A 23,893-nucleotide genomic window follows, 5' to 3' on the forward strand; every position below is an offset into this window, starting at 1 on the left:
AAAGGGATTCTCAGAATCTTCATAAGTAGATAAGGGCAAATCCAGATCATCAGAAGAATCAGAAAAAACAGAATCCTGATCAGAAGATTCATAATCAACTTCAGTCCTAGGCCTCTTAGAAGGGGGGAGAGTTGGCTACCCCTGATTAGAATTATTAGATCTTCAGCTATTCCTATCATTTGTTTTTTAGGCATAGAGGCTTGAGCATGTGGCCTGAGTGTCGCTTTTTTAGCCATGGATTGAGATTTAGGCCTAAGTAAAGGAGGCATAGATTTAATATGCAAGTCCGTAGGCCTAAATGCACCCTCAGAAGCCAGTGCCTGCACTGCGGCTCTGGACCCATCCAAGGTAGAGACATCCGCGGGTTCCATAGTTGAAGCACCTCACTGCATACCGGACTCCGAATGGGTCTCAGTAGAGGCCTGCGAATCAGAAGTAACGGGCATCAGGGGCTGCAAAAGCACCTCACTGAGTACCAGCGAACTGGCTACTGGCTTAGAAGCATCGTCGGCAGTTTTGGACCTCGGCGGCCTGTCTTTACCTTTGTGTTTTTTCAGAAACCCGCTAGTCGGCTGGCTAACCGATATTTCTGGATAATTAAACAGAGAACCAAAATATTTAGAGGTGAAAATATACAGATGGATGGTGCGCTGATTAAATAAAGCACAAAACCGACAGCAAGGTACATCGTGGTCAGGGCCTAGGCAAGGAATACAGTACGAATGAAAATCTTTGAGGTATTTGCTTTCCACAAGTAATGCAATTATTAAATTTTACTGACATTGGTAAGGAGCAAGAAAAAGTCCCCCCAACGGGGTACTTAGCTTTAGTTGAAGACTTCGGTTCTGAAACCGAAACGAAAATTTCAGGAGCCAACCGACACTTGCGAACTGCTTCAGGCACCGCACGGCAAGAAACACTGATGTAATGGCATCGGATGCATGTTTTATACCCCTGACGTCATGGAAGAAGGGACAGCAACCGACGCAGGACCCAAGACTTTGTTAATCAGGTCGACGGAGGGCTACTTGCAAGCAGATAACCCAAATGTAATGACTGCAACAGTGAAACACGAAGAACATCACCGATATGTCATAAAGGGGTAATTTGCATATATCCAACGGGCCTGCATTAGAGTACTAACAGAGCAAGGATACAAGAAATATAAATGTTTAGCTATGAGTCACCTCATAGCAAGAGGTTTTCCAATTCAATTCTCAGCTGGGGTGCCTTTTGTGTGGAGTCTGCCATGTCCTCCATGTGTTCACATAGGTTTTCTCCAGGTGCTCTAGTTTACTCCCATATTCCAAAGACATACAGTTGGTGGACTGGACACACTAAATTGGTTATAGGGGTGAGTATATGGTATGGAAGAACAGCAGCAGCATGGTAGCCACCCGGCGGTGTGATCCTTGACTGCAGTGGATTGTCATTGTTGAAGCGACACCCTGATCCCACGTGTAAAAAAAAAAAAGGGTTGTGGATTAATGAAACAAAGGCAGAATGAATTGGAAACGCACATTTTTATGGAAATATGGTTCTTGAGCAACATTACATAGATGCTGCATATCAAACAAATAATGTAACAGTAACAAACCATGAAAACACATCCTATGACAGTATCGTATCATGCACCTATACAAATTAAGTTTTGTAAGCAAGTAAAAATCGTTGCGACAAACTTTGGCATTTTGCAGTATTTCTCCTGAAAAGAAAGCTGCTTAATGACTGGATAGATCCTGCTTAATGATAGCTTGATCTAGCCAAAGTGAAATGTTATTAGACGTGAATTCAAGTATTAGTGTCCTTGCAAAGGACTAAGATAATTGTACACCGAAGATTGGAAATGTGGTCACAATGAAAGCAAAGTTACTTCGGGGCAACAGTTCTAATGAGCGCTTGTGTGGACGAGCCTTGTGTGCATCTCCAGTCAAGCTCTCTGTGAAGCATCGCTGTTAAGTGGGACTTGAACCAGTTGTCATAATTCTGTTTTCATACTCAAAAAGGCTCATTCGTGCATATGTGGGATTCTGTTTAAGAAGCCGGCATCCAGAAATTGTATCGTATTCCGTTCTTGTCTGTTCTTAATCCTTTGCTCAGTAGAGCGTGGATGGCTATATCTTTGAAATATTAGTTGTGCTTACAGTGTCCCCAGGCCAGAGGATGAGAAGGAAAACACAAAAAACACAAGGGTAGACTTCATAGTACTGTCTGTGTAAGAAACGGCTGGAAACGCAACTGGATTAACTTCGGACTCAAAACCTAAAGGCATCTCTGCAGTGGAATAAGTTATTACTGGAAGAAGAGGACTTCAAACTTGATAGGATGTTAAAGTTCATAAAATGAACCACGTGAAGTGTATGAGACATTCCCTGCCATTTACTACTGCCTGAACATGGTAACTTAGGCTCTTTTGCAGTCCGCCAGCTCTTACTTCACTTGAAAATATCTTAATGTCTTTACGTTGTATATTACTGTACCTCAGAGAAGTAATGGAATTCAAATAGAAGTGAGAAAAAATAAAGCAATAGGAGATATATACTGCCAAGGATAACATGGAGCAGTATATAGACTTACAAAAGTTATGCAAACATTTGACTACATTACAGAATCATTATGATTCAAAAGATGCACTGCAAATACATTGATGTTAATATGGTCTGCATGCCAAACATTCCTAACTCATTTTGTCAAGTGCTTTTATGAAAAGATATTTTAAGGCATTCGGTTTTCCATAATCATAGTCAACATTAATATTTAATATCTACAACGGAGCTCAAGCTAGGATGAATTGTGGTAGTTAAGTTGTCTAAAGTGATTAGTCTTATCAGACAAATTAGGCAGGAGTGTTCACTTTCACTATTATTTACTTTGTATTTACAACTACTAGCCAAAGACAGATAATTTCATTGCGATTTGATAAGTGGGTAGGTGGACTTGTCACCAGACCATTTCAACCAAGACTTGGGCCCATAAAAAGAAGTTATGTACTCACCATAACGTTCCAAGCGAGTTGTTCCATCTCGTCTTCATTTTTCACTGATGGGTTCGGAGTCGATCCTTGGCTCCGACATGGCCGACTGGCAAGCTCAAAGTTTTCCAGTAGCTCGAGACTCAACCCCTTATTCCACAATGCACTGCTGGAATACCTCAGATCTTGTTTGCTGCGTACCATATAAAAGTACAATAATTATTCTGCCTAGGAATGAAGACACATTGAAAAACCAAGATGAAGACAGCCTCCAGGTCAACTGGCAGCCAGGAGGGGGAAGGAGGGAGGGACGTGAGAATGAAGGCGAGATGGAACAACTCACATGGAACGTTATGGTGAGTACATAACTTGTAATGTGAAGTTGTTCAATCTCGCCGTTCATTCTTCACTGATGGGTAGCGTCCCTAGCACCCTGATCTTGGGTGGCTCATGGAAGTACACTCTTCAGAACCGTAGAGCCAAATGAAGCCCTGATACTGGTGGCCTTATCCACTTTGTAATGAGTTATAAAAGTGTGAGGTTTAAACCATGTAGCTGCCGCACAGATGTTGTCCAAAGGTAATTTGGCTTGAAAAGCTGAAGAGGTTGAAACTGCTCTGGTTGAATGAGCCTTCACCTTACTAGACAAGGGCATGTTATGACAAGAATATGTGTAAGTGATACAATCTGACAGCCACTTAAGAGTTGTTTTGGCAACTGGTTCACTTTTCCTGGCCTCAGAAAAAAAGACACAAAGCTGATCTGATTTCCTAATGTCTTTTGTTCTGTCTAAATAAAATCCAAGTTGTCTGTGAACATCGAGTTTGTGCAACATATATTCCAATTTGTTGGTGTGATTAGGGAAAAACAGGCAACTCAATGACTTGACTGATGTTAATCTCAGAACATACTTCAGGAAAAAAGGATGGATTTGTCCCGAGAGATACTCTATCGGCATGAAAGACCAAATAAGGAGGCTTGATGGATAGGGCTTGGAGCTCTGACACTCGGCGGGCTACTAGGAAAATAGTTTTCCACAACAGAAATTTTAGTTCACAAGATGATGCAGGCTCAAGAGGAAGAATGATGCGAAATACATAAAATTCAAATTCCAAAGAGAATAAGGTGTCTTCACTGGAGGCCTCATGTGAAAGGAACCTTTTAGAAAAGCCTTAGACAACTGGTGAGCCATAATATTCAATCCATCGATCCCTAGATGGAAATTAGATATAGCAGCTAGTTGTACCCACACCATAGCAGCTGCTGCTCCTTTGTTGAAATTTTCTGTCAAGAATTGTAAAATAGAAAACCATGGCGCTTGGTAAGGGTCAATGTTATGGGAGGATGCCCAAATGGAAAATCTCTTCCACTTATTACGATACAATTTTCTAGTGGAAGGTTTATGGGAAGACAACAAAATTTCGACTAGTGTCATGGAAAAGATTATAAAGCCTGGCTATGCGGGGAATTGGAGCAGCCAAGCAGTCAGCTTCAGTGTCTGCAATGATGGATGAATATCCCCAGACGGATGCGTCAATAAGTCCAGAACTGAGTCCAGGATTCATGGGTCTTCCAGAATGTGATGGTAAAGAAACGGAAACCAAATCTGCCAAGGCCAATGAGGGGCTACAAGGATGATTGTCCGTCCCAGCAACTTTGCTTTCTGTAAAAATCTGGGTATCTGAAGAATTGGGGGAAATGTGTAGAGGAGACCCGGGGACCAATCGTGGACAAGAGCATCCCTCGGGGAGTGACCTGGCGTGGGAATCGGGGCAAAATAGCTTCTGCATTTGTTGTTGATATGATTGGCAAACAGGTCGCAGGAAGGCTGGCCCCATTTGCGGAAAATCCTGTCCGCAATCTCGTTTGAGGGACCATTCGTGGGGCAATAAAATTGCCCTGCTCAGTCTGTCCGCTATGACGTTGGATTTGCCCGGGATGTGCGTTGCTAACAGAAAGCGCTGAGATGACACTGCCCACTGCCATTCTCTGAGGGCTTCTCAGCAAAGGGGATAAGACTTGGTCCCGCCTTGCTTGTTCAGGTACCAGAACACTGACACGTCTGTATTGTAATTGTTCCTAGAGGAAAAGAGTCCTGAAAGTATTGCAGCGCTAGAAGTACTGCTCTCATCTCCAGGACATTGATATGCAGATGTGATTCTTGATCTGTCCATGTGCCTTGGGCAGTCTTTCCCTGAAAAAGCCCCCCCCCAACCGTATCAGGGAAGTGTCCGTTGTCACATTGGCAACTGGAGGGGGTAGCATGAAAGGACGTCCTATTGTGACATTAAGAGATGTCAACCACCACTGAAGATCCTTCTTGCACGAATTGGTTATCAGGATCGTGTGATTCACTGGAAGTTCTTGGTAACACCATTGCGTGAATAGAAGCCACTGAAGGGATTCTCATATGCATCCTTGCTAATGGGATTGCCAAGATTCCTGCTGCCATCAATCCTCGTACTTTCAATACCTCTGCAGCCGGTGCTCTGTTCTTTGATACCAAGGATGTGATGTGTTGGCGAAGAATACAAATCCTTTCTGGTGGAAGACTAAGAGTGGTGGTTGACGTGTCTAATTCTGTCCCTATAAAAACGATATGCTGCGATGGCAACAAGGCAGACTTCTAAGTTGACTAACGCCTAGCCGATCGCAGAGTGTCAGAGTAGCCTCTCTCGCTTGAAGTGGATACCTGGTGGTGGAGGTAAGGAGCCAATTGTCCAAGTACGGAAACACCTGGAATCCCAGACGCCTCAGGTGAGCCGTGACTACTGCCATGCACTTGGTGAACACTCTGGGGGCTGTAGTGAAACCAAAGGGCAGAGCTCAGAACTGATAACAATTGGCTCCCAGACAAACGCAGGTGATCCCTGGATGGTCTGGCCATCTTTATGGGGTAGTACGCATCCTTGAAATCAATCAAGCACATCCAACTGTCCTTCCTTAAAAAGGGAAGTATGGACGGTAGCGTGACCATTCTGAACTTCCCTTTCTTCACAAATTGGTTGAGTCTGCCGAGATCCAAAATGGGTCTCCAGTCCCCTATTTTCTTTGGAACTAAAAAGAATCTTAAGTTCCAAATCCTGTTTGGTCTGCCAGGACTGGCTAGATGACTCTTTTCTAGCAATCAGCATACCTCTATTGTTGCTTGTTACCTGTGACTGGGTGGAAAGTTCAGGATTTTTTTGACGGGAAGGGGCTGGGTGGAAAACGGTATGAAATACCCTCTGGAAATTATACTTTGTACCCAAATGTCGTTTGTTACATCTAGCCAAGCTTCTGGGTACAATGACAAGCGACCCCAGACTGTCTCCAGAGTAGGACAGTCGGCCTCCCTTCAGGAGCGCTGGAAGGACTGACCAGAAAAGTGATCAGTCACCCTGGTGTTGCAGACCACCCTCTGCCGCGAGGGCGACTTCTTCCATTGTAACCCCCTCCTCTGCTTCTGGATGGGGGCTCTCCACACGTGTCTTGAAAGGCTCCTTGGGTTTTCCGAAAGACTTCTTTTCTCCCCTTTGACCTTTAGGAAAGGGTCGAGTGGGGGTGGAAAAACGGACTCAGACGGCAGAGTCGTTCCTTCTTGTTCACACCTGGTCAATAAGGACTTATCTACGGGGGCAGAAATAAAACTTATTAGGCCTCCTAGGAACAGGTTCCATAGATTCTGGTGACTCCCACGCCCTACGAGACACCAGATCCATAAGCTCAACGTAGGGCGGAGACACCCAAGAGGTGGAAGGATGAGACTCTCAACGCCTTCAGGAGAACAGACTCATCCTCAGTAGGGCTCTTGGACTGCCAATCATCCTCAGTAGGGCTCTTGGACTGCCAATCACCCCTCTGCCTAAGAAGATCAAGAATCTCCGCAAAGGAGATGTCCTCAGAGGGGAATCTAGGGGACCCTTCTGATTCATCCAAGTCGGTGCCTGATGTTAGAGACTCCTGTGGGGAGTCCAAATGCCTCCTCTTGCATAATCTCTTCCTGGGAACTTCTTCTGGGGGAACTTCTGGAGAGGTCTCAGAAAAACAGGGAACGCCCTGTGGGGCTACCCGAGGCTCTGGGTCTCTACGCTTGGGATGACCGGAGGAAACAAACTGACACAGGCACTTTAGGGGAGAAAAAGGCCATACCTTGAGATGAGGAGGAGACAACACTCACCCTCGTGGCTTCAAATGCACCACGGCTCCGATGAGTCTACAGATCAGAAGGAGCTGTGATCCCCTCCTGCACCGAAGCCATGGGCTCTGAGCCCGAGGTAGGAGCAGAGCTCACCCAAGCCGAAGCCCCGAGAGGAAGAGTCGGCAATGACAAGTCGGTGCAACTATCCTCCCCGGACCCGACCAGAGAGTGTCGGCTCCAAGGGATCCGTAATCATCAGGTCGGCCTCCTCCGGCTCCAAAGGTCCGGTATGGCTCGGAGGAGGAGCAGACAATTCAGGAGTAATGGTCTTCGGCTGCGACTGTTGGGTCTAAGCCGACAGCAATTTAGCTAAGCCTGGTGCCTTTAAGAGTTTCTGAACCAGCTGGTCCATATCCGGATTGAACAGGCTGACAGAAGACCTGGAGGATATCCAGATCAAACAGGCTGACAGAAGACCTGGAGGAGTGAACAGATGGAGCCAACTGGAGCAGTAGAGAGGAAGGTTTTTCGGTAACCGGTTCCAGAGCAGTGTCCCAGTTCCAAAAAAAAAACAGACTGTCTGCTCCTAAGTCAGTGGAGCCGAAGTCACAACACTGACTTTTTTCCTTTCTTTGTCCTGGATTCTGAGGAAGATTTGGACGATTTGTTGGCCCCATCCTGGTCAGACAATGCCTCTGAGAAAGGGTGCTTAATACCCCTATCAATTAACTTCCTCTTCCTTTCTGCAAGCACTTTAGTAGAAAAGGAGTGGCAGATACTACAGGACTCCTGCAAGTGCACTTCACCCAAACAGTATACACACCGCACATGGGCATCCATAACAGACATCTATTGTCTGCAGTCTGGGCATTTTTTAAACCCAGACTTTGGATGCTTTTCCTTCTCTTCAGACATAGTACTAACTACTATTCACACAATCAAAAAGGAGAAAAAAAACACGCTATTTAACTATATGACAGTTAAAGTTAGAAAGGATTAATCTAATTAACTACACAGTACACTCAGCCCAAAAAGGCAACAAGTAACAAAACTATTTAGCTATACAAAGTTAGAGAGGATTATAGAAATCCAATATCAAAAAGCCCAAAAGGTCAACTAACAACTGTAAGAAAAGGCCCAAGGCCAAAAGCAACCTGAAGATTTTTACTGGGAAAAGGGAGAAAACAGAAAACAATTGCTAACGAGATAATATTATATAGTTATAATAGTTTTGTCTCTTTCGGCTTTTCCCAGTTAGGGGGTCGCCACAGCGGAACTCTGGTCCACCAATGATTGGCAGTAGATTTTTACGTACTGGCTTGCCGGGCCTAACGTACAACCTTCAACGAAGGAACGCAAATTCACGCATGTCGCTACACAGAAGACGCTCTGAGAATCGAACGGGCAACGTCTAACTGCGGCGACAACGCTACCGCAGCACCACCACCGCAGTAACTATATAGTTATAATAGTAAAATATATAAAATTGAAATAGAAAACTTGCTGAAAGTTAAAAACTCCCAATAAGGGTCTCGAGCAACATTGGAAACCAAGAGATCCGTGCTGTGGCAAACTAGATCTGAGGTAATTCCAGCAGTGCACTGTGGCATAAGGGGTTGGGTCTCGAGCTACTGGAAAACTTTGAGCTTGCTAGTCGGCCGTATCAGAGCCGAGGATCGGCTCCGAAACCATCAGTGAAGAATGAACAGTGAGATTGAACAACTTCACATGGATAACAGTTTACTACATCAAATATTCAATAAATACCACACTAGTTAGAAAAAATAAAATAGGAGTAGACAAAATATTTCCAGAAACAAAGACAACAGCAGATTTTTTTAAACACTATTCTGAATGCAGGAATGCACAGAATTTGTCAGTGTGATATTCAATCATAGGTTTAAAGTGTGGAATGGTAAGTAGTTTGTGCTTTTTCAGATGTCAGTGTAAAATATTTAGGAGCATCACACTTTTTAAAAAGCAGCACAGTATTTACAATACAGCTTTTGATGTCAAAGTCTTGAACCCCTCCTATTCTCTCTCTAACAACCAGCTTCACCCTGCCACCCCACATGCCACAGTAATTCAATATGCAGATGACTCAACCCTGATCTGCTCAGCCTCCTCCCTCAACATCCTTCAAACCACAACCCAAGACTCCTTGTCTGTAGAAACCTGGCTAACCAACTCCAGCTTATACTAAATCCCAATAAAACAAATCTCCTCCTTTTCTGCCCCACTAGGACTACCTCCACCTCACCAAACTTCCACATTTACTCCAAAAACAAAACCTTGATTACTCCAATGGACCATACCAAACTGCTAGGGGTCATAATCAACAATAACCTAAAATATGACATACATATAGATCAAACCATCAAGAAAGTACATAAAAATATTGGTCTCCTATATAGCAACAACCAATTTCTAACAAAGGATACAAAAGTTACCACTGCCAGAACCCTCCTGCTTACAACACTCCTTTATGCACCCCCAAGCCCTATCCAACCTCCGTAAAACTGACCTTGCCAAACTGAAAATTTGTTGCAATAAAATCTCTACATTTGCCATCAATGCTCTTGCGAGTCACATCATTGCTTATCCCTTAAGCAGCTCAATTGGTTTGAACTCCCTCAACTACTACACCTTAAGCAATTAACCTTAGCCCATAAAATTCGCTACCAGCCAAATAAGACCCCAGCCCTCAAAGACCTCATTCAGCCTTACACAGCTTCAAGATGCCTTTGCTCTAAAAATAAACTTCTACTACAAGTTACAAAAGCAAAAATCTCAGCAGGAGAATCACTTTTTTCCAACTACACGTTAAGGCTCTGGAATGCCCTACCAAACTCAATAGTAACCATTCCCCCATCTAAACAATTTAAAACCCTCCTAAAACCGCACCTTGCAAACTCCTGGCTCTGTCCCTGTAGCCCCCGCAGGACAGGCCATTTCACATACCACTCTGTTTTACCATCACTCCTCCTAACCTTGCTTAACTGACTTATGACCAAATCTTATAGCCATGAGCTGAATGCTCATCACATATTGATAAATGTTTATTTAGATATTGCCTCACATTTGATAATACATTGTCTACAACTGTATGATCTACTTGGCATTACATCTACATTTGCAACGTCTAACAATATTTTATTCTCCTTGTTATGATTACTACAAGTTCTACTTGGTGTTATATCTATAGTAGCAATGTCTAACACTATTGTTTTGTCTTTGTTAATATGAACTACTTCACTTTTGTTAATACACTGTACTTTCACTATGTTACTTTATGACCTGGAGCTCATCTCCCCGGGCATCCACTGAAAAAGGACACGTGCACAGCTGGGCTTTCCCGGTAAACAAATGTAAAATAAATAAAAGTATCAAGAACAATAAAATGCAGACAGAGGAGGGTAAATGTGGGTACAGCATGAACACTGCACATAATCAAATAAAACTGGATATAGAGAGATACTAACAAGACAAAAGCCCCTTCTTGCATATAACGTAATACTATACACATTGCCAATTCAGAACACAACATCCCAACATATTACTTGAAATAGTACACCCTTCTTGTGGGGTCATAAGACACTTGGGAATTTTGCTGAAATGCCATGTTGAGCAAACAGAAACCGATTAAAAAGATAGGAATATGGAATTTTTTTATGGACATCAACAATAAGATGCAAGAGCGTTTTTGTCCCAACTGGTTCTTTATGTAGGTCAGGTTTATATGCACCAACAAAGAGTGATCAGATATGGAAGAATATGAAAAGAAATTAAGCAGTTTATTTGCGACAACTAAAGGGAGAGTGTGCAATGGGGGGGGGGGGCACACTGTCAAAGAGTCAGTATGGTTTGGGACTAGATTTGGGGTTTTACTATAAAACCCATACAGCTTAGGTGAACATATCTGATCCAGGGCTTGGAATACATGCCCAAATGTAAGCACTTCATTGATACAGAGCCAGACAAGGCAACTACAGGTTCACATGTGGGCATTTGTCAGATTTAGGCAAGAAATATAAAGAGTACCACAACTTTATATACTCAATTAAGCATGTCTTAATGTGATGCTGGAAAAATAGACTACCACCACCACCAAGACGTATTCTGTATACAATAAGAAAAACAAAAAATATGTAATGAACATTTGGAAAAAAAAGAGAGCAAAAGACCAATTTTGGTGGCAATGATAAAAGGAGAGGAGGTAATAAAATAGTATGAAACTAGCCAAATGTTTGGGTTATTGAACTCCGATCAACCTGCATATACAGTCTAATGTTATAGATGAAGGAAGACATGCAGTGGCTGGAGAGTAAATGTGTTAAGTCACAAACAGTAGACTTTATATAATTGCAGCTAGAACAAAAAATGGTAGACTGGAAAGTAGAAGTAAGTACAGCATCTACGTTGGTATTAAACTTAAGATACTTCAGTAAGAAAATTAAAACAGAGGAATGATTAAATATGGATAAGGCAACAGAGGGAACCATGTTTCATCCTTAACAGGTGCAATTAAATTGAGAACACTTAGTACCTTTGCATGGAAATTTTGTACAAATATTTCCATGCCCCTACAAGACCTGAGATAGCATGTTCCAACAGATAAGAATCATATGGAGACTGACTGTTGTTTTAGGAGGAGGTTACTGTCAGCATATAATTTTGGGAAAGGAGAGTTGCTTCATTGCAAAACTGAATTGAACAATATGCCAAGTCTTACACTTACAAGATTATTTAACCTCAATACAAAAGATGTTTTTGAGTTTGAGTCAAACATGTACTCAAAAAGTGAAAAAGCATTATGTTGTTTAATGTTGGTGGTGGCCAAGAAAGCCATAACCAGAAAATGGAAAATCAAAAACAAACCATCCACGAGAGAGAAAATGATTACAGAGATTAAAATATAGCAATCAGAACCATTAGATAATGGAAATAAAACTCCAGATTGAAAATGGACTGCATGGGATTCTGTAATGGAAAATTAATTTAATGAGAACACTGGCAAGGAACAATGCACCCAAGACAAAGATTTATTTAAAGAAAGTAGTCTGCAATATTAGGTATAAAGTCACAGACAACTGCCAAGACCTGTGATATTGTGATAAAGCCACATGGTCAACAGTTAATACATGAGCTCAGATTATATTAAAGTGTATTTGAATGTTTCTGTTTTAAGGAGCAGTGCTAAATCAAATTTTTGTGAAATATAGATTTATATGCTTAACATTAGCAAGTTATTAAAAGTTAGAAGCAAGCAGTAACTGCTTGATGAGAAGCTAATTAGTATTACATAAATATACAACTGTAAAATCGTTGTGAAATTACAATGTGATATTTTAACAAAATGCTGTTCATAAAATGATCCCAAAAGTATCCTCTTTAAGACATACGATCACTAAGCCTGTTTTACCACAATCCTGGCTCCTCACATCATCAAACCATTACACACTATTAAAGCTGTTTCTTACAGTGAAAAGAAAAAAAGTGTGAATGGAAAAAAAAAGTGTTAAACTGTGAATGGTATTTTACTCCACTCTATAGCCTAAATATGTTTGACAAGACTTTGTAACTGATCACCATCAGCAACAGTAGCTTCTCAGATATAGACCATCGGCTTTGGAATAAGCATCAGGCTTTCAGTGACAGTTGGTACATGACACTCAACATTATGATTAATATCAGTCTCTCTCAATGTTGCTAAGGGACTCCCAATGCTACATCTGTCACAATAAGAGATGTGCTAATCTACCTTTAGGCATTTCAGTAAAACACAACTGTGAAATTGACCTCACCACTTTAGCTGCATCATACAGCTTTTCAGCCATGTCACATTACAAATGGGAAAAAAATGACTGTATATCCCAGGGTAATCCTATGGGCTAGGCTTGCAAAGGCACCAGGGCCATTAGCCTAGTACACACCTATGAACCTATATTGCAAAACTTGCATGAGATGTACGTCTTCGTAAAGAAATACTCTTGACTATTGCTGAAGCTCAACTCATCTGTAAATGGAACAGTTTAATGCAAATCATCATGTCACATGTATACTGAAACAGCTACTTAAGGATGATGCAGAGAGAAACTCTTAAGCCTCCTTTTTGATTTCATTATAAAACATTTGGGCAGTAATAATAGGGTGTTCAGCTTCAAAATGGACTTCATTTATTATTATACTCTTGTGGAGTTCCCAACAGCACAACTCTGAATTTGACATCATTGGTGTAGCTGCTTCATACTGCATTATTTTAGCTATGACGCGTTACAAATGGTAAAATATATATATATGTATATATATTTTTTTACTTCTGATGTAATAACTCAGTAAAGAAGTATTCTAGACCATTATTATATTACGCATACTGAGCAGAAGCTAAACACCTTAACAGAAAGAGAATAATGCATAACATTAGACTGTGGCACCAAAGGCTGATGAATCCCCGTGTTTAGTACCAACATATAAATTAACATATACTATGGCTGAATGTGACCCAACCTCATAAGTTACTTGAATGCATGGCATTCTAGTCTCTGTCATGTTACAAATGAAAAAATACACACGCGTGTGTATGTTTCCTGGAGAAGCAGAATTTTTACTTCTGGTGTAACGACAATTTAGTACAGAAGAATTCTACACCAACTAAATTAAAACAAAATCTCCCACTTCAGAGCAGAGTTGGCTTAGTGGGCTAATGCACTATGCTGTAGTTGACAAGGTCTTGGGTTCAATACTTGGCAGGGTTGGACATTTTTTAGACAGAGGACCAGGGAAGTAATAGCCAGGGAATTGTTATGGCTAGGCTTGTATAGGTTCTAGTGCCAATAGCCTAGTAGCAACCTATGAACCATAACAGAAACTGAGAAAAATATGAAATGTCATACTGCAACAGTAAAGGCATATGGACACCTATATCTGGAATAAATGTATAAGAGGCCATACCTCAGTATCCCCTAGTGATTAAACTTTCAGACAGCAAAAGTGGGATGCATGGCTATAAAACATATTCAACATTGTTGTTCTGCTCTCAGGAATTTCACTGCCTCACAATGCTGCTGCTGACCTCACCAGTTTATCTGCTTGAAAGAATAGCATTTTATCCACATAATGTTTCTGGGGATATTTATAAGATTTCTGCTTCTGATGCAATGATGGCTCAGTAAAAAGGTATTCTAGACTATCAGTGCATTCTGCAACCAGAATGATAACACCTACAATGGCAAGAGTCCAATTCAAAATGTCAGACTAAGTTAGTGAAAAGTACAGGCTCTCTCTAATGCAGTGGTGCAAAACATCCGCCCCGGGGGCCAAATCTGGCCCATGCCACAACACCATCTGGCTCCCAGAGTAACCAAAAATTAAAAAAAAAAAAAGCAGTGAAACCATGCTATGCCTTACTCCAGTTATGCAAACTTTCTAGCACATGCTTGCCTAATTGACTGCAGTTGCGCACACCTCTAATTTTAGCTGCAGAATTAACTGCTGTTGCCACAGAGTGTGTTCAAAATGTAATCTCATTTAATGTGAATACCGTGACTCATTTTACTAATGTACTGTTTAGTGCAGTGAAGTCAATGTTGCAGTTTACTGCTGTCTTAAGTAAAAATGTCAGTCACCTGTACCTACTGTTAACTCATAACTTACTGTTTGAGGTGGCCAGCAGAGGCATTAAGAATTCGTGTTGTGGCCCTCCCCATGAAAAGGATGTACACGACTGCTCTAAAGGAAATTTTATATAAAGGGCTGTATATCTCAGCTCTCTTTGAAGTTTCATTAAGAAAATGTAGCTATGTGACGTTTAAATGAAAAAAATTACATTTTTTTTATGGTGAAGCATTTAGGATTTATACTTCTGATGAAATGACAAGTCAACTCAGAAAAGTTATTCTAGACTATAACAAGTTTACTTTAAATGCAATAAGAACTCGCATACATACAAGACATCTGCTGAGAACAGGTCAAACAGTCCCCATACAGAAACTGGATTTAATGCCAGAACACAACAAAAGCCCTCTAAAACATCTCAGTGCCCCTAAAACAAAGAGGATTCTAATAAAAGCATTAGACATTAAACTCTGTAAGAAACAACTCAAAGGTAGAGGCCACCAAGGATGGTATACTACTTACCTGACTAATAATGTCCCGGTTTGTGATGCGCACAATAAGTCGATATTTTGGGGTATTGTACTTATTCTTATCTTGGATCACTAGTCTCTTTCTTGCAAAATAATCAGTCTTGCCCTCTGTATTATTAAGAAGTGGACATACAGAAAATTAGTTTTATTGTACAATTCTGCCAAAAAAGACAAAATACAGATCATAACACCTGCATGATATAGGACTTGCCAACATTATTCACCATTGTTAAGGCCAACTGCATGGGTAGTACTACTGAGCTGTAGGTTAATGTATATCACAGTACTACACTCAACTTTCCTTCTATAATTAAAATAAAAAACATAACTGAGGTACCAGTAAAATGTTAGACTAAGACAACCAAGACATCAGGGTAATAGCTCATGGAATGGATGGGTGTTTGCAATTCAACTCTTCAATAAACAGCAATATGTTTAAAACATATACCATAAAATTCTGCATGTTTACAATACAAGAACAGTTTTCAAATAAACCAACACTCAAAAAAAAAAAAAACAAAGAAATATAAAATGGCTGTATGTACAAAAATGTTTTCCTACCATAAATACAGTGGATATAAAAGTGTACACACCCCTGTTAAAATGCCAGGTTTTTGAGATATAAAACATGAGACCATAATAAATCATTTCAAAACTTTTCCCACTTTTAATGTGACCTATAACCTGTACAATTCAATTGAAAAACAAATCTGTTGGGGGAAAAATATAAAAAAATAAAAAAACATACAATAAGCTGGTTGTATAAGTGTGCACACCCTTAAACTTATACTTTGTAGAAGCACCTTTTGCTTTAATTACAGCATTTAGTCTTCTTGGGTACATACCTGCCATCAATTAGAGAGACTCTGATTAACCCCAAATAAAGTTCAGCTGTCCTAGTAGGATTTTCCTGACATTTACTCAGTTGCCTGCTATAGTAAAGCTATGGTTTGCAGAAAACTTTAAAAGCATCAAAGGGATCTCATTATTGAAAGGTATTAGTCAGAAGGGTACAAAAAAAATTCCACAGCATTGGATACACCGTGGAACACAGTGAAAACCATCATCAAAAAGTGGAGAAAATATGGAACAGTGATGTTGCAAAGAACTGGATGTCCCTCCAAAATTGATAAAAAGACAAGACGAAAACAGGTCAGGGAGGCTGCCAAGAGACCTACAGCAGCACTGAAAGAGCTGCAGGAATTTCTGGCAAGTACAGGTTGTGTACTACATGTAACAACAACCTCCCACATTCTCCATATGTTTGGGCTATGGGGTAGGGTTGCAAGACAGAAGCCTTTTCTTACACAGGAACATCCAGGCCTGGATAAAATTTGCAAAACAATACATCAAGTCTCCAAAAAATATGTGGGAAAATGTGTTATGGTCTGATGAGACCAAGGTTGAACTTTCTGGCCACAATTCCAAAAGGTATGTTTGGCGCAAAAACAACACTCCTCACCAAAAGAACACCATCCCCACGGTGAAGCATGGTGGTAGCAGTATCATGCTTTGGGATTGCTTTTCTTCAGCTGGAGCTGGGGCTTTAGTCAAGGTGGAGGGAATTAGGAACAGTTTCAAATACCAGTCACTTTTGGCCCAAAACCCTCAGACGTCTACTAGAAAGTTGAAGATGAAGAGGAATTTCACCTTTCAACATGACAATGACCTCAAGCATACATCCAAATCAACAAAAGAATGGCTTCAACAGAAGAAAATTAAAGTTTTGGAATGGCCCAGCCAGAGCCCAGACATAAATCCAATAGAGAATCTGTGGGGTTACCTGAAAAGGGCTGTACACAAGAGATGCCCTTGCAATCTGACAGATCTGGATACCCCAGACGACTGAATGTTGTAAGTAAATCAAAAGGTACTTCAACAAAGTTTTAGTTTAAGGGTGTACACACTCATGCAACCAGCTTATTGTACGTTATTTTTTAAATTTTTCCACCAACAGACATAGGTTCATAGGTTCATACTATGCTATCTGCCCTAGGGCATTTATAAGCCTAGCCAGAGTATGTTTGGCTTTCGCCACCCATTTTAAATTTATTTTATGCCCTTTTTCGAGGTTAGTATACTGTGCCTCTGTCTAACAGTGACACAGAAGTGATACCTGGGGTAAACCTATGATCTCCCATCCACTCATCAAGATTCCTCTTGAAAAGAGTCAATGAGGGACTCTGCCTAACCTGGACTGGGATTTTATTCCAGAGTGAAGGGAGCCTCTGGGTTATGAATCTGTCCCTCCAGCATGTCCTGTTTATTTCAGTGCTGAGGTTCAAGTCTCTCGGCGTGTAGCTCGATGGGATTTGGATTTTTGAGGTGCAGCATGTCCCTTAATTCCAGGTTGGACATGGCCTTATCGTCAGGCACAGGTCACCTCTGAGCAGGCGGTATGCCACTGAGTAGAGCTGGAGTTTCTTTAACCGGGCAGCATATGGCATCTGTTTGAGCCCTTTGATCCTCTTGGTGAGGTACTTTTGGGGTCTTTCCAGTTGCTGCAGGTGTTTGGTAAGGTACATCCCAAAAGGGGCATTGTACTCTATTATGGGCCTGATGAGGGATGAGTAAAGAGGCACAATGACCTCCCCTAATCTAGATGTGAATCCCTTCATGATTAGGTGGGCTATATAATATGTTTTTCTAACCACTTTGGCCACGTGGTTGTCAAATGAGAGATTGCTATCAACTTGGGTCCCCAGGTCCCTAATTACTTCTTCTGTACTTAATGGATTACCACCTATGTGGTAATTTGTGGGCACTTTGTTTTTGCCAAAGGGGATGACTATACACTTTTTGGCGTTTAGCTTGAGGCCATGGCTCGGGCACCAGTTGTCTGTTTCTACGAGGCCCTTTTGGAGGATGCTTGTGTCGACTGGAGAGTCGATTATGGCGCCCAGTTTGCAGTCATCTGCGAACTTGGTCAGCCACAGTCCTTCCGTGTTGGCCTGTACCTCCGGGAAATATATACCAAACAAGAGAGGTCCCAGGACTGAGCCCTGTGGGACGCCACTTGTAACTAGTTTGGAGTCTGACATGGCTCCAGCAATTCTAACCATGTGGGTTCTGTCCTTGAGCCAGTTTGCAACCCATCTAGTGACATAGGGGTTTATATTTAAGCTGGTGAGCTTATCTATAATGCCAGAGTGTGGTATTGTATCAAAGGCTTTTGCGAGGTCCAGATAGGCTGTGTGGGACCACCTTCCCTTCGTCAATGGCCTTGGTGACTGTTTCAAAGAAGTCAACCAGGTTTAAGAGGCAGGATCTGCCCTTAAAGCCAAACTGGGTAGGATCCAGTGTCTGTAGGTCCCCAATATCTTTATTTATGAGGTCCACGATGATCCTTTCCATAGCTTTGCAGACCAAGCCCATCAGGCTTATGGGGCGATAGTTTCCAGGGTCCGTTGAGGCACCACCTTTGTGGAGAGGGACCACTGTTGCTGTACACCACTCTTTGGGTACATATCCTGTAGTAAGGCTGAGATTGAACAGTAGTTTTATGTTTGGGTTTAGCTCTACTTGTGTATTTCAATTGAATTGTACAGGTTATAGGTCACATTAAAGGTGGGAAAAGTTTTGAAATAATTTATCATGGTCTTTTTTTTTTTACATCACAAAAACCTGGCATTTTAACAGGGGTGTGTACATTTTTATATCCACTGTATCTGTAAATTGTCTGCCATGCTTTTTCATTTTTTTCACTATACCACAGTCACAAATCTTTTTGCTTTTCTTTAAAGTTTACTCTGCCATTAGTTTTAGTGTGTTCTGATGCTATAGGGTCAGTGTGTGAAAGCAGCCTTGCTAAATCTTAGTACAAAGAAAAAAAATGGGTAGTCGGGGTGGTGGCGGTGGTGGATCATATTCTAATAGGAAAGAGACAAGGTCATTCTCTCCCTAGAAAGAGAAGGCTCCTTTGAGGGGGGTTTAAAGCATGATTCGGTTACTTCCACTGCAGCTCCAGTATACACACAGAAAGCAGAACACCAGTAGTCTCCAAGGACACAGACCTTCAGGACATTCTCTTGTTGGAATGGGAAAGCCACAGAAAGGGTTAAGTAGGCTTCAGCAGGGTTCTCTTCACACACATAGATAAACCAACTAGGGAACGAATCAGAGACAATATGGACATGAAAGTGATCTCAGAAATAGGAGATCCAAAAATTATACAGTCTTAATAAAGGATAAGAATTTTAAAATTGTACCATAACCAAAATATGGTTATTTGGACATTGACCCAATATCAATTTTAATTAGGTTTACGTATCATTGCTACAGACAGACCAAAACCGGTTGCAACATCTTTTCTGTAAGACTACTTTAAAGTAAGACTAAAAGATAACATCCCAGAACCAAAATTCATGGATGCAGAAGACTGCAATAAACAAATTCAAATGTATTCGCACTGGATGTAATAGTACCCCCTTCCACAATTACTACAGAGCATGAAAATTACCTTTACAGTTTTATACATATAAATTAAAAAAGTAACAGCATCTTCAAGCACCCAAACACAGACTGGGATAACTGAGACACTAAACACACCAAAATAATCCTGAATGTCATTCAAAGTAACATCCAAACTACAGTTACTGTATCTCAACTGTTATAGTACCCTGAAGAATTAACAAACCCTTCCCCTCTCAGGTCATTGGTCAAGGTTGTTATAGTACCCAAACACCAAAAATTGTAGAAGCACAACAGACCAAAGAAACTAGAATCCAACTTATTGTATCTTTGGTCTGTTGTGCTTCTACAATTTTTGGTGTTTAGTTCTTCAGTTGGTCACTATGTTTGTCATAGTACCCATCTGTACCATAAGACCAGTCAACCCTTAACTCACCTGTTGCCAGCCTACTAGTTATTATACAACTTGAGGCAATGAAGCAATTGTCTCATGTTCAAGACAGTTAGTTATTACTACTTGAGCCTGCTTTTCAGAGGTGTCTAAACCTACTTATGCTGGAGGTAAATCTTGCATGTCATCAGCCCTTACGTTAACCTGGCGCTGCCACTATAGCATAGTACTAGGTCCACATATGCTGATTTTCTAACTAAACCCATTTATAAATCACTTAGGAAACATACAAAAGGCACTTAAAACTTCAGTAATATATCCTATCCACACTGCAACCTGTATGCTGACAATACAACCTTCAATTGAAACAGCACTCAACACAAACTCCTGCTGCAACCAAAAACTAGGGTCACTTATGTCCTAGTCATTGACGACTCTATACTGAATTGAAAGATCTGTTTTTAGTCATTCCCCATGACATCGGTATAAAATGGTTTACCAAGACAATAACAGTCGACACTAATTATACAGTTAATATGATTACAACCTTTAGAGATGGTACTGGTTAATAATTTTGTATACATTGCTAGGGATTATTATAAGAAGATCTTTAGGGTAGCAATGGGGGCCTCAACCCCCACTTTTGCCAATATCGTATTGCATTGTGGTGGTGGGAGGTTAATTTCACTTTTTCCTTCTATCTACTGGGGGTACACGTACAAATACCATCAGTACAAGGATGTAGACAGGAGATACTTTTGCAGCCTCTCCAGTTGTTGCAGGTGTCTAGTGAGGTACATGCCAAATGGGGCATTGTACTCTGTGATTGGCCTGAGGGGAAAAGTACAGGGAGACAATGACCCCTTTCTTCCTGGATCCAAAACCCTTAGTAATGAGATGCATCACACTGGACTTTCTGACCACAGTGGCAATGTGGTGATCAAGAGAGAGACTGCTGTCAACCTGCGTTTCCAGATCTCTTACACCACCTTCTGTGTTCAGTGGACTACCATCCATGTGGTAATTCATGGGAACCAGCTTTTTCCCCAAAGGGGATGATGACATTTTTTGGCATGGAGCTTAAGGCCATGGTTCTGACACCAGTCGTTGGTCTCAGTGAGGCCTTTCTGTAGGATGCCATCACTTGGGGAGTTAATAGCAGCTCCTAACTTGCAATTGTCTGCGAACTTTGTCAGCCAGAGACCCTTTGTGTTGGCCTAGACTTCAGAGAAATAGATATCAAACAGGAGAGGACCCAGGACCGAACCCTGTGGGACTCCACTTGCAACTGGTCGGCAGTCTGACTTGGAGTCCGCTACTTTCATACCGTGGGTTCCATCTGTAAGCCAGTTTGCAACCTACCTAGTGATATAGCGGTTGATACCTAGCTTAGTGAGTTTTTTCTACGATTCCTGAATGGGGAAAGCTATCAAATGCCTTGGCCAGATCAAGGTAGGCTGTATGAACCACCTTGCCTTCATCCACAGCTCTGGTGAGCGACACAAAGAAGTCGACCAAGTTGAGCAGGCATGATCGACCCTTCACAAAACTAAACTGTGTGGGATCCTGAGTTTGGAGATTCCCATTATCCTTGTTTATTAGGTCCACGATGATGTGTTCCATAGCTTTTGCAGATCAGACTCGTCAGGTTAATGGGGCAAGTTTCTGGGGTCTGTAGTCGCTCCTCCTTTGTGGAGAGGGATGACTGTAGTAGTGCGCCATTCAGTACAGACAAAGCCTGAGGTGAGGTTGTGATTGAACAGGCCATATAGGTGAGGTGCCAGTTCACTCTGTAGTTCATGTAGAACACAGCCACGGATATGGTCAGGTCCCATAGAAGCTGTATTCTTGGCCTTGGACAGTGCATTTTTAACCTGTGCAGCAGTAATACTGGTTGTCTGGCAATCTACTGGTATTGACTGATCCTTTGGGGGGGGGCTGGGTAAAGTTGGCACTGAATCTGTCTGCAAGTATATTGGCAATATCTGTTGGCTCGGTATAGGATGTACCATTGTGCAGTAGCTCAGAGCAAATCTGGGTATTGCTCCAGAGATTCTTTACATAACTACAGAAGGCCTTGTTGTTGTCTTTACCATCTACTGCAATTCTGTTTTCATGGCTAGCTTTAGAGGATTTAATGACGGATCTCAACTTTTTGTTGAGGCTGATGGAGTTTTTCCAGTCTTGGGACATCACCTTATTCTGCATTAGTTTCCTCCTCCTATTGTAAAGTTTATTTAAGGCAGGGGGCCACCAGATTGGCTTCTTTTTTTGGAGGAGTGTGTCTTGGTTCTATTGAGTATGGCAAGATCCATTCATTTGTGTACGTGTTTGTGCAGCACACTGGTGTATGCAGTCATGCAACTATTCTCCATTTGCAAGGCTGCCATGAAATTGGCCACCTCTGCTTTTAGGAGCCCAAACTTAGCTTTAGAGAAGTTTTTCATGGTGGTTACCTTTGCAGGGGCAGGGGGTGGGAGGGCTATGGATTTCCAGGGAGATTACTTTGTGGTCGGATCTAACCAGGAAGGAGTTAACTACTGGTGTAGAGCAACGGTCACCATGTTAGTAATGACCAGGTCAAGGATGTTGCTACCTCTAGTGGGGGTAAGAATGAGCTGTCCAGGGCATTTGAATTAATGAATTCCAGGAAATGTTGGGCAAGTGTACTGGCACACAAGTAGTTTTCCCAGTTAATGGAGGGGTAGCTGAAGTCACCCAGTATGAGAGAGTGTTAGGTTGGACCCTAATATTCTCCAATGTGCTTAGGAATGTGGAATGAGAGCCTTAGGACATTGTTGGATAGCACGCTACGACCTGAATCGCCATCTTACCCATTGTTAGCTGCACTTAAAGTATCTCTGATGCGTTATGTTGGGCTACCAGTCTGGAGGTGTGCACATCCTTTATGAATATGGAAACACCACCGCATTTGGAGCTTCATTCCAAGTCCTGGGGCCGAAAGGTGTGGAATGAGTTATAGCCTGGCATTGCAGGGGTGCTTTCTGCTGCCTTGAACCAGGTCTCTGTTAAAGCACTCCTTAAAATGGAGAACATCGACATTTGTGCTGTGAGCGAGTGCATTTTCAGATTTATACTTCTAGCGTTGAGCAGCATGACCCGCAGACTGCATTTGTTTGTAGCTGTTACGGTGGTAATTTGGTCTTTGAAACACTGCCTCAAAAAGGCACTATAGGGGTGTGGCAAGAGCCTTGGCCAGTATCCGGAAGCCCAGGGGTGACAGATGCAGGCCCTGGCAAAGCATCGAGGTCTGTTAATCATGTCATCCCAAGCAGACAGATACTGGATCCCCTTAGAATGACACCAGAAACTTAGCCAATTGTTGAAATCTATCAATTTCTGCTTGTACTGTGGCATCATTCTGAGTGATGGTAGGATGCTGCTCAGGGCTAGGGTCAAACCCACTTAGGCTACATAATCTGAGAGCTTCTCAGGCTACATAATCTGAGAGCTCCTGCATGTCTCTTTCATGTAGTCCAGGGAGGTACGTCTCAGGTCATTCACACTCACATGTACAATGACAGAGTCATATTTATACCTGTTGTTGAGGGACCTGAGTGCATGCATTATGTGGCGGATCCTGGCACCTGACAGGCAGCCGACTGTTACTTTCTCCTTATTCAACCTAGTGAGCGAGACATCAGTGTGCCTCACTATCGAGTCACCTATGACTAGTGTGTTGGACATGCTGTTCTGCCTTAGGGGCTTTTGGTTGAGTGGCACACTGTTTAGGAGAGTTATGTGCCTCGTGATTAGTGTTGTGTTGTCGAGTGCATTTCTGCCTTGGAGGCGTCTGCTTTTTGGATAAATTTTTATTGAGAGCCTCCACAAAGGTG

At 41.9% G+C, this 23,893-nt stretch overlaps 1 protein-coding gene across 2 annotated transcripts in view; it reads right to left on the reverse strand.

Annotated features, from left to right (window-relative positions):
* The window catches only part of LOC122811596 (60S ribosomal protein L5-B-like), a 225,772-nt gene that overhangs the window by 177,944 nt on the left and 23,935 nt on the right, over positions 1 to 23,893 (reverse strand). For both annotated transcript variants that reach the window (XM_044083551.1, XM_044083550.1), the window contains exon 3: positions 15,228 to 15,343. In XM_044083551.1, coding sequence (XP_043939486.1) covers positions 15,228 to 15,343 — 116 coding nt within the window. The remainder of the gene's footprint in view (positions 1 to 15,227; positions 15,344 to 23,893) is intronic.

This window comes from Protopterus annectens, chromosome 9.part0, assembly GCF_019279795.1.
Source record: "Protopterus annectens isolate FY-2018-M chromosome 9.part0, PAN1.0, whole genome shotgun sequence".
NCBI classification, from domain to species: Eukaryota; Metazoa; Chordata; order Ceratodontiformes; family Protopteridae; genus Protopterus; species Protopterus annectens.